This window comes from Magnolia sinica, chromosome 4 (assembly GCF_029962835.1).
Source record: "Magnolia sinica isolate HGM2019 chromosome 4, MsV1, whole genome shotgun sequence".
Taxonomy (NCBI): domain Eukaryota; kingdom Viridiplantae; phylum Streptophyta; class Magnoliopsida; order Magnoliales; family Magnoliaceae; genus Magnolia; species Magnolia sinica.
The window spans coordinates 847,131-858,842 of record NC_080576.1 but is presented as its reverse complement, the minus strand read 5'-3'; the positions used below and the strand labels follow the sequence as shown (position 1 = coordinate 858,842).

The following is an 11,712-nucleotide window of genomic DNA, read 5'->3' as shown; positions in this document are numbered from 1 at the left end:
CTATAGTCGATCCATAATCGACTGATGGCCGATCTATAGCTGACCTATGAGTTACGTCCGTTATATATAGCCACTTGAAAGGGCTTGTAGGTGGGCTCTTTGAATGTCCTTAAAGTTGCATCATCCTCCTTAGAGGTTACGCTGTCTCTTGGACATAGAGGCATCATCTAGCTCGGCGCCCAGTGGGCCCGAGCTGGTTCAGTAGAGTTGGTCCATTCCATAAGCCAACTTCTCGACTTGTCCATTTTTCCCCCAACAGAAATCAAGAACCACCCATCTGGTTCCAAGACCTGCCAAGCACCACATTATGGGATGGTGCAGGGAGACTTCTTCTTCTTCTTTTTTTCTAAGAACCCTTCTTTTTTGAAAGGAAACCTTGGTGTGTACTGTGTGCAGCCGTGAGCATGCAAATCGATGCTAAGGTGGCTCATCGTCAAGAAGAACCAAACACAAGACTTATGAAGTCTTTTTAAGGTCGAGACGACCCATCATACCAAGCTTAAAATTGCGATGCCTTGCCCTGTTGACATGATGTATCTTCTTCCAATGCAAGGCCGTATCTCTTTCCAATGCAAGGCTGTGGATTTATGCTTAAGCAGCAGCTGTGTCGTTCAACACCCTTCAACAGGAATTCCTGGAAAAACCATCTACAATTACAATGAATCCGTCCCACATTTGTGAAACTGAGAAGATGAAAATATGAAGAAGTCATCAATGAAAAGGGCCTTTTCTGTTTTGTTTTATTTTGTTTTTGTGAAGTATTCAAGGGGGAGGTTTCCATCGGAATACCAGGGTGTTCTGAGAGTGTTTTCTTGCATACTCCTAAAGTGAAGTTACTCTTGATTCCTCAATAGTAGATGTCTATTTCAGCAGTTAGTCTATACCTCATATTTATTCAGTTCCATAATGCAGATATAACATGCCACTTCTATTGGCCTATATAATGCCATCCATAGTTTTAAAACTCGGTGTCGAAACTCAGCCAAGCCAACTCGACTCGATTTCTAGTCCAGTCTATTGGAAACTCCCAGCTGAGCATGACTTGGCTGAGTCTCCAGAAGACTGGTTGAATCGGCTAGTAAAATTGGTCCACTCAATGTGACTCAACATGACTAAACCGAATCACTCACCTACTCTTTATATATATATATATATATATATAAAACAAAATGTAGGCATTGGAATTTGAAGACAACCTCATTTCAAAGTGCACGACCACATGACCAGCACACCAAGCAGCTTCATTGTGTTCATTGCAGCAGTTTTTATTTATCTTACAATCTAAAAAGTCTAATATTAACCACAAACCTTATTGTTGAGTCGAGTCAAATAAAGATTCGGTCCAGTCTTTGAGTCAACCTGATCCAATTGGACATCAAGTCAAGTGATGGACCCATCTACCAGTGATTTCCTTCTGGGTTTGAGATTTTTACAACACAAAATGAACCCATAACGTCTATCCAAACCACCATAACAAGCCATGATTTTCTTTTGGAAGCTCTGCCATGGATCCAGTGGCTTTGCTATACAATTGGAGCCAAATCGAATTTATTTACCTCGGCAATGATCCCTTATCATGATTCTCCTTCAGTTTGTTCTCTCCTTCTTTTGTTTATTTGTTTTTTAAGACAATAATCAATTTATTAAATCGGGGGAAGCCAAAGAAAAAGAAAATAAAATAAAATTACATCTATAAACCTACTACAATTCTGACAACAAGGCCGGAAATCAATCGGAGACTAATACATTATATGCTTGTGCCCATTCCTTGACGTTCAATTGTCTTAATTGAATACTTCCACTATCAAACCCCTTTGATTTCTGAAACAACAATTGTTCCTTTCCAACCAAATATTTCATAAACTTGCTAGAAGATACCAAGTGTCAAATCCGCTTCCTGACTTTCCCTTTGCCCCCTCCATGCCAAGCTAGGAAAAACTGTTTTAGTGAACTTGGAACAACCCATGCAATGCCAAAGAGTTTGAAAAAACCTTTCCAAATCTTTGTAGCAAAAGAGCAATGGACAAAGAGATGATCCACCGGTTCCCCATCTTGAAAACATAATAAACATACATTTGGGATGATCATATGACGCTTCCGCAATGTATTAAATTTGAGAACCTTATTTCTCCTCACTAACCAAGAAAAGGCCGGCACTTTCAAAGGAGCACCATAATGCCAAACATGTGCCATGTAGTATTCGAACTGCTCTCTTTGACCTCCATCGATTATCATAAAAAAAGAGTTTATTGAAAATTTACTAGATTTTTCTTTAAACTACATTCTGGAATCTACCTCTAACATGGATGGGCAAAATTTTGACAACATATCTAACAACTTGACCAACTCCTCTACCTCTTCATCTTTCAAATTTCTTTTGCAAGGGAGGCCCAAATTATATCCCCACCATAAATAGAGAAGCGACAATCAACCAAGATGTTTGGCTCTAAGGTGAGCCTACTTCCAATAGAAAGATGCTTCCCGTTTTAGGAGAATAATTTCCTTTCGAACCTTTCAATTACTTTATTCCAAAAAATGCTTGACCAATTTACCTAAACATAAGAGAAGACCTAGGTAAGAAGACCGAAAGAACCCACAAATCCTTCTTTTGCTGTTGTACTGCCATTCGAAAAGAAGAAAAACACTAAATTATATTTGGCACCCTCTTGAAATCATAGATGCAATTTCAGAATGTATTAATTAAAATAATACAAAAATGAGCTTGCATTACTTAAAAATGATAGGAAAGTAAGCTTTCAAGCTACCATGGATACGCATGCAAGCAGATCGGATGGATCCAATGCTTTTTTGATCAATCTCTCTCTTGGACACATTATCATATCTTTCCACACTTGAAAGGAAAAAAACTTTCGCACTTAATTTCCACAACTATTGCTGATTATCAAAAGACAAGATCCATCACACGACCTAAAATGTCCATATCATGTCCTGTTGATATAAATGAAGAAATCTTCGGAAAAGCAGTCCATGAATTAGAATAACTCCACACTCTGGACTAACAGATGACCAATTGTCTGTTCATATACACAAATGATATTCACAAAGGAATCTGCTGAAGACCAGTCGCTTATGTCCCTACCATTTCCCTAGTGATAATGACCCAAATAGTCCTACTGATTGTTAGAAAATATTGTGTCACATATGCCAATACATACAAGGTTAGGCTGCATACCCACACTAGTCCTGTAGCGCACACTGATCTTCTAGAGGGGGTAGGCTTTTGCCTGTGGTTGCTATCCACTAGTTCAGACTGTGCTTTGCTTAGCTGTTTTCTCAAAATTCTGATGCTTTATATTATGGGGTTTTGGTTTCAGTGAAGTAATTAAGCAGAGTTTGATATTTTTACATATTTTTGGGGAATGGATAAGAATTTGGTGATTGTTTAAGATCTGATTCTATCAGGAATTCAGGACTAGGGAGAGTCTTCATCAAATGCATGTTATGAACTTCAAATTGCAGCCTTTTGACATGGAATAAGAAAATTTATTTCGGGTGTTTCTTTAAATTTATTTTTATTTTATTTAATGGTGCTAAATGATCCAAGCTCAACAACTGCTCAAATTCAATCAACCATAACCGAACGTAGGATATTTGAGCCCTACAACCTCACTTCGAGACTCGGTAGGATCCAAAAAAAGAAAAGAAAAAGAAATAGAAAGAAAAGTCTACTCTATACAATTCCTTCTCCCCCCCTCCCCTCCTAATGCCGGACATGAAAATTTAAATATGATATGCGAGATTCCAGACTTTAGATTACACTAGTTCAGAAACAATCACACAAAATTCCACATCCCACGTAACATCAAGCACTCAACAAAGGAAATTTATACGGGTCCAGGCGTACACATGCTAGGGCTAGATCAATTAAAATTATAGACCAAACAATGCCCAAAGGAGAGTAAATTCATCCCCACATACACAGAAATATTTCCTCAATCCAAAGGATTCACAGGTTCAATTCGGGAAACCCTAAGGTTAAAGAAAATAGAATAGAAATTAGGGATTTAGGACAATCTAGGGTTAGGGTTAGGGAAATTAGGTGAGAGATGAGAGAGAAGACCTATAACCAGTCCACACGTGCGGACAGCGTACAAGGCCTGACACATGTGCACTGATGGCTGTCCGCATGTATGTGGGGCCCACGAACCCTAAAAACGTCACCTTGGGTCTGGTTGGCCAGGGCTGGGCCACACACCCACCAAACTTCAGCCCAATCTAGTGTCCGATCCGTGAGTGGTGCTCCAATGAAATTTCAGCTCTCCTGTAGGGCCAGATTCTGAAAATCTGTTGTAGAGGAGGGTTGGCAGCAAAATAACGGTAGATTTGAAGGTTGGATGACTGTAGAAAAAGGTGAATATAGATGATAGGAGATGGGGGGCGGTTTGGGATAGGTGTGGCTTCGCACCACAGTAGTAATCCTTCGAAAAAGGGAGGGTTTCGCACCCAATTAGGTTTTCACAACTCAGAGAAAAGCAAAAAAGCGCATAAATTTTATTCCAATCATCCATGAGAAAAAACTCTACAAGGGTGCCTATTTATAAGAAAATCTTATACCTCAAAAAGCCGTGCCGTGTGCGCATCCTATGACTTAGAGACGAAGTAATCACTAATAACAACTAATTAAAGCAATCTAAACCGTCCATGACGTTCCTATCAACAATAATAACTAAAACTCTAAGTACTAGATCATCTCGCATAGTGGGCCACAATCATGAGATCCCATGGTGGGATTCACATGATAATCGGGTCCACTTCAAGGAACCAAAATAGAATCCTTAGCTGGGGGGTCCCCCTTGGACGTCGTCATCGATCCAGATCGATAGTGAGGCCCTCCTCCTCCTTGCGTACGTGCATAGGAGGGCGTGCGTGTGCGCGTGATCTCCTCCCCCCAATGTAACATTCTAGAGTTAGAAACCAAAGGTCGCCCTCAACTCTCAATCTACTTAAGTTTCCCAAGAAGCAGATGTTTGCACTGTGAACGATAGAGAATAGCCAAAGTAGCGAATTTCTAACAAAGACATCTCACTTTCTAAGCATAGGAAAATGTCTGAAAACGCTCTCAGCAAGACCTGCATATATTTTCAATATAGTGGCAAGTTTTCCTTATCTAATAAATGCACTGGTAGAAGTTAGTGTCCATAGGACGTAGAGGAGACTGGGTCCTTGTTGAATGGCAAGGCAATCAGAATGCATACAGATGCATCACATCAGGCAAAGTAAGGAATGCTAAGTTTCACCAACCAATAGGTAGCAAGTGGCAACAGAGTAATTGCACATTTGCACACGATCTTCTACTTTCATATCCATGAGAAATGAACAACAGAATATCAAAGTGTTTTTGCTTCCACAGAGAACTACCCTCCACGTAAGCTGGAAGAGAACTCTTGCCAGTCACCAGTAAAGGCAGCAGAGTAAATGTTCCAACGGGCATGCATGGGCTGATGACTCATAGGGCCAGATGCCTCTATGCTCCCGAGATGTTTTAGGAGAGCAAACCAACCCCTGAATTAAGAGAACATCAATGCACAGGATGCAAATGGCAACATGTGAATAAGTCAAAACAATTTCATTACGCAAATGCAAATGGCAAGTCTCCAACCAAGCAGTAGCATCCATGCCAGCAGCAACACAGATACCTACAATTAGCTTTGCAGTTGCAATATTTGCACATTGCACAGTGATACTAGGATGTGGCACAAGGGTAAGGTTATCAATCAAATAGCAATGGCGAGATGAAAGGGCCAGGAATCCACCAATGTGGAGACTATCCACGAGGACCATGGGCATAATTGTCGAATTGCACAATTGAAAACCTAGACAACAGCCATCATAGGAATAGTGCAATAACAGCATTAAAATTACCTCAGAAGTGTCCATCTGGTACAGGTACATCTTCCATGTATATTTACCATCTACACATGTACGCTAGACACAGTAGTATTGCTCATCAACCCTGGCAAACTGACACATCAATGCAGTTATATGAACTAAAAATGGACTTTTTCTTCATGTAATGTTTAGTTACAATAGAAATAATATATAGTAATGCTGGAAAGCAATAAAAGAAAAGGAGAGAGAAAAAGCAAAAGATGTTTATTTCAATTTTCCAAATAGCCATGTCATCATATGCCTGCCATCATGGAAAGATATGTGTGAAGACAGGTAATACAACCATGAGAAAGAAACACAGACTCACACCTGAAAACAATTGTTGGGAATATAACCAAAACAACAGACGGAACCAACTGATACATCTATAGCCAATATCAGAAGGCTTGCTTCATAGATATATCCAACACCATAGAAGAACATTATTGATAAGCCTTGCAAGCTGATCAAGAAATCTGGAATGATACCTACTGCTAATCAAAATGATGAACGTGCCACTGCCATCATTGACGAAGCGTTGAAATGTGTGCCTATTACCGTAGCTAAAGACTGAAGTAGCTAGAGCATAAAAAGTCCAATCTCCTCGTGAGAAAATAAAACCCATGTTACCCATTAAAAAATAAAATGAAAAAACTCCACGTGTAGTCACCATAATCACTGACAAAGACAAATAGAACTGAGAGGAGGGCATATGAGCTGCTCAATGCATCAATGTAATAAGATCAAGGAAAAGATATGGAGCTTTCTTAAATGGTTTAGATGTAATGACCCAACTCTCCCCTTGCCTACAGCCAGCATGGAACAACAAAGAAAGCAACAAAAGAAGGTGATAATTGCCAACAAGCGAACTCACTCACATGGAAATGTTTGCAACTTAAAACCCATAACAAAAGCCAAGATTGCCACTTTATTGGATAGTAGCCATAGCATCAAGAACTATTTGTGTGGGCATTGAACCTCCTATGCTTTCTTCCTCAAGTCAGTCTCGAGTTCAAAGCTCTCATAGACGAAACAGAATACATACAGTTTATCAGCAAATAAATAAATAAATAAATAAAACGATACCTTTTAGTTAACAAGGAGATTTTCCAACTGATTAAAGTTCCAATGTGCATACCACTGGCTAAAACAATTTGATTATTCGAACGGTCTTACAGTACTTTCCTTTTTGTCTTCTGTTTTGATAACCAGTCTTGCTATATGTCCCTTCCTAAACCTTCTATAATAGGATATTGAGAGTGAGCAAGATTACTAAGAATCATACCAGTTGATCAGTGAGAATGACAGAAACTAGAAATACTGTCTGGACAACATATTAAACCATGACTAACAGCCGATCCATGTTTATATGCAAAACCAACAATTTAAATTCAACAATTTAACTTGATGTTTCTATCACACTTGGAGACAGAATTGAATGGGAACCAGCTGGGAACATTCAGGTCAAATTAAGGGGAAAAAAGAGTATTAAATAAAGCACGTGCATGAATTTGAAGCATAATTGCTCTGCATGCTGAAATATCAAGATTTATCCTTTCGCGGGTTACAAATTAAGGTTCAGCAGTCATGCTGATAGTGGCATTGGCACCAGTTGTGGAAGTTTTCCTATCAAAATTGTAATCTAGAACCTTACAAATTACTATCACCATCATGAACTTCCCTCGATCCCCTCTCATATGAGGAAAAGAAGAAGAAGACAAATCTTCACATGCACGAGAAACAAAATTATAATTACAAGCACATGTTCCCAACATGATAAGATTAGAAGCACCATGCCACCACTCCAACGTAACATAGTCATAATCATATCAAAGTTCTGGTGATGATTCTGCAGTAGAAACAGGATTAAAACCACACAGAACACAAATAAAGAAACGATGGATGTTTTCATGTCCCATTTATTGATAGCAATTACAACAGTATCGTCTATCTTTTATTTAAACATGATATAATTCTGAAATAGGTATATTGTTGATACTACTACCTTGATTCCCAAGCAACTATAACCTACTTCTTAATCTTCCGAAGCTTCTTCGGCCCCCAAACTTCCATTTTACCAACAGAACATCCGCACCTGGCCCGAAACACAAGAATGGCTCTCCCATTAAGAGGCGCCATTTTCTTAAGCTCGGCTTCCAGTTCTCTATGATGAGCTGCATCCAATTCGAACAGTCCTCTCCCATTGTCACCTTTTGCAGTAGAACTTGAATTCTTCAGACAGTCCTCGGTCTCAATCTGGATATCGAACTCTGCTGCCTCACGAAGCCCACGGCAATTTGGGTTGTCGCATTTCCTACTCGTACAATAAAAAATCCCCCAAACAGCTATTGTAGCCAATAAAAAGCCAAGTCCTAGAACCGCATAAACGAATGGGGCTCGGCCCACCTCATCTTTTACAGCAAAAAGAGTCGCACCACTGATTTGAGTGATTCCATGGCAGAATAGCTTCACAGAAGGAAATACCAAAACCCCAATAGCAACAAGCACGGCAATCAAGATTACGATATCAACCGCAGCTGAGCGGGATCGTTCACAAGGCGGCGACTTCAAAGGGTTTAAGGAAGTGGGCGATTTCTTCGTCCTCTGATGTTGGTTGGTGTGCTTGGGATGATGATCGGCCGAACTGAATGCATTTGCCATTTTGTCCTGCTGACTATTGGAGGAATCGAAAGATGAAATCAAGCTACGGTAATCGACCATTTGGAGAAAACCCAATAGTAAAAGCAAAACCTAATGAGAACCCACCAATCCAAAACCGTATCGATCAAATCCAAACTAAGAAAAGAAGGCGTTTGACAGCGCTCGGTGGCCTGATTTTAGTTAAATCAATACCTGTGCTGTTGATTTCACTGAGCTGATATCAAATCTCAATCCTTGAAAATCTATCAGTAGAGAAGATAAGAACCCAGAAAGGAAGATCGACCTCCCACGAAAAACCACCACAAAGTAAAAGTCGAAAACGGATCGAATCCACCACAGAGAAGAATAGTAAGAGGCGATCAACCGCACCTCAAGGTCTGATTTCGACAAAATCGAAACCTTTATATTAATTTATTCGAGCAGAAACCGAATCTCTATCCCAATTACGAAATCAATCTACGAAAACCAGACATTATTGAGAATAGCCCAGATGATAAAATGAATCTCTGACAAAAACCCACCAATCAAAAAGCGAAAACGGATCGAACCACCACCAAGGGAAAAAGATCAGAATGGGCGATTGGGAGCACCTGAAAATTCGATTTGATGAAACAGAGACACCTCCTTATAGATTCTGCTGAGCTGAGATCGAATCTCTGCTCGAATACTTCCTTGTAAACCGGTTTAGGATCGGAATCGATGCTTGAAAATCTTTTCCTTTTGGAATATGAAATTCCTCAGCCGGCCAAGGGAAATCAAATCAAAGACGCAGGACACCCGGATTGAGAAACTGCTGATATCATGTGTTTCATTACAACTACTAAGTATCCTCGCTCACTTGAAATGTAATGGATGCTTCACTGCATGCATGCGAAATTTGTACTCATGTTAAAGATCTAGTTCGTTCATCATCTATTAAGAAATATTATAAATATATGATGAAATAATTCAGATAAAAATAATAACATAAGGGTCATATATATATAATAATAATAATAATAGACGGTCAGGAAATGATCTAATTCTATATTTGGCTTTCAAGTGTCTCCAACGATGATGGCTTAACGGATCTAGATGTTCGGCCAGGGAGTTCCCATATAGCGCCCTACCTGATTAATTGTATAGATCTATGACACGTGTATCATTTTAGTACGTGTCCAATGAAGGCCTATGTTCATTTCACGCGAGCTAGTAAACTTGTAATTCGAATCGATACCATAGAAGCCTTGGACGCGGAATGCGTCCTACCCCCTCCCGGACAGTAATCCGTCCGGGCAGGGCTCTGTGGAGCCCACCTTGATGTAAGTGTTTTATCCACGCCGTTCAACACTTTTTTCAGATAATTTTAATATGTGAAACAACAAAATGAGGCAGGTTCAATGCTTAAGTGGACCACAAAGTGGGGATTGAAAGTCCACCATTAAAAACTTTTTGGGAGCCGGAGAAGTTTCGGATCAAGCTGATATTTGTGTTTTCACTTCATCCACGTCCACATGACCTTATGAATAGGTTGTATGGTAAAAAAAACATCACGTTGGCCCTTAGAAAGGTTTCAACGGTGGCTGTTATTATAAGTGCAGGTTCCTTTGGTGTGGTCCACTTAAGCATTGGAATTGCCTCATTTTTTGGTCCGCCTACTAAAATTATCTGAAAAAGTCGTTGAACGGCGTGGATAGAACACTTACATCACGGTGGGCCCCACAAGCCCTGCCCGGACGGATAACCGTCCGGGCGGAGGTAGGTCGCAATCCGTGTCCCAGAAGTCTTTTAGCCCCACTCGCACACATCCACACGCACGTCTACACGAGATAATCCGTGTGTACGAGTACCACATCCTAGCCATGAATTAGGTGAAATTTTTGTTTAGGTCATCTGATCCAATGATCAGTTTGGTCAACCATATTATGGTTCATACAACGAACTAAATAATGGACGGTCTAGAAACTTCCATGTTTTCTAGACCGTCCATGTTTTTCGTTTTTGTGTGGCCCACATGATAGACCAGCCTGATTTGATATGTGCATGCTTTACACAGCAGGATCTACATAATCCACATCTGAGATCTCATACTCGCGGCGCATGCTGCCACGTTGGCACGTGTAGGCGGGCAGCTGAGGTGAGCTGTGCGTGTGGGGCAAGTAGGCCACGTCATCAATCTCGTCCTTTTAATCCAACCAGTCATGCTTAGGACTAAGGCGGCGGGCTCCTTCGATGGTACGCAGATTGCGTCCTACCCCCGCCCGGACGGAAATCCGTTCGGGCAGGGATCTGTGGGGCCCACCTTGATGTAACTATGTTATCCACACCGTTCATCGTTTTTTCAGATTATTTTAATTTAGACGTTAAAAAATGAGGCAGGTACAGGGCTTAAGTGGACCACAAAGTGGGTATTGAACGTCCACCATTAAAAGCTTCTTGGGAGCTGGAGAAGTTTCTTGGGAGCTGGAGAAGTTTCGGATCAAGCTGATATTTGTTTTTCACGTCATCCAAGTCTACATGACCTATGAATAGGTTGGATGGTTAAAAAAACAAAAACATAACGGTGTTCCCTAAAAGGTTTCAACGGTGGCTGTCATTATCACTGCAGCTTCCTTTGGTGTGGCCCACTGGAGCAGTGGAAATGATTCATTTTTACGGTCGTATCTTATAATGGTATAAAAAAAAACACGATGAACGGCGTGGATAAAACAATTACATCACGGTGGGCCCCACAAGCACAAGCGGCTCGGTAGGACGCAATCCGCGTCCCCTTCGATGCGCGCACAAGCGGCTCGCTATTTCTGGATAACTGCATCATGATCCAGACCGTTTATCTAAAAGATCAAATCGTTTATGGGCCGCACGTCAAAAATCTCAGTGATAAGATCATTACCATCCATGTGAAGGTGTATTAGAATATGTTCTTTTCTAGACTGTTGCTTCTAGGTCAACTTTGTCGGCGTGGTTTGCATTTGATGAGTGTGATTTCTTTCCATGTGCACACGTAACTATAGATGAACGGTCTAGATCACCGTGTCGCGGGGCATAGGGACGGGCCAGTAAAATTTCTCAGCTCAACGTATTTGAGGGGCCGAACGCAGCGACTTTCATGTTTCAGTATCCCATGTGAGTTCTGCACCATTTAAAAATAGTGGTGACTCTTCACACGTGCACATGCTAACA

General features: G+C 40.6%; 1 protein-coding gene and 1 long non-coding RNA gene across 2 annotated transcripts; both read right to left on the bottom strand.

Moving 5' to 3' along the window:
* Window positions 1-333: 333 nt before the first annotated feature.
* Window positions 334-3,520, bottom strand: LOC131242061 (uncharacterized). Its single transcript, XR_009169500.1, has 2 exons — window positions 2,553-3,520; window positions 334-634 (listed from the first exon to the last, which is right to left on the bottom strand). It is a non-coding gene; the product is annotated as an uncharacterized LOC131242061 (long non-coding RNA).
* A 4,257-nt stretch (window positions 3,521-7,777) lies between these two features.
* On the bottom strand, window positions 7,778-9,417 carry LOC131242060 (uncharacterized protein At5g19025-like). The gene has a single exon (XM_058240445.1). It carries the CDS (start codon window positions 8,608-8,610, stop codon window positions 7,918-7,920), a length of 693 nt encoding a protein of 230 aa, XP_058096428.1. The 5' UTR covers window positions 8,611-9,417; the 3' UTR covers window positions 7,778-7,917.
* Between the last annotated feature and the right edge of the window lie 2,295 nt (window positions 9,418-11,712).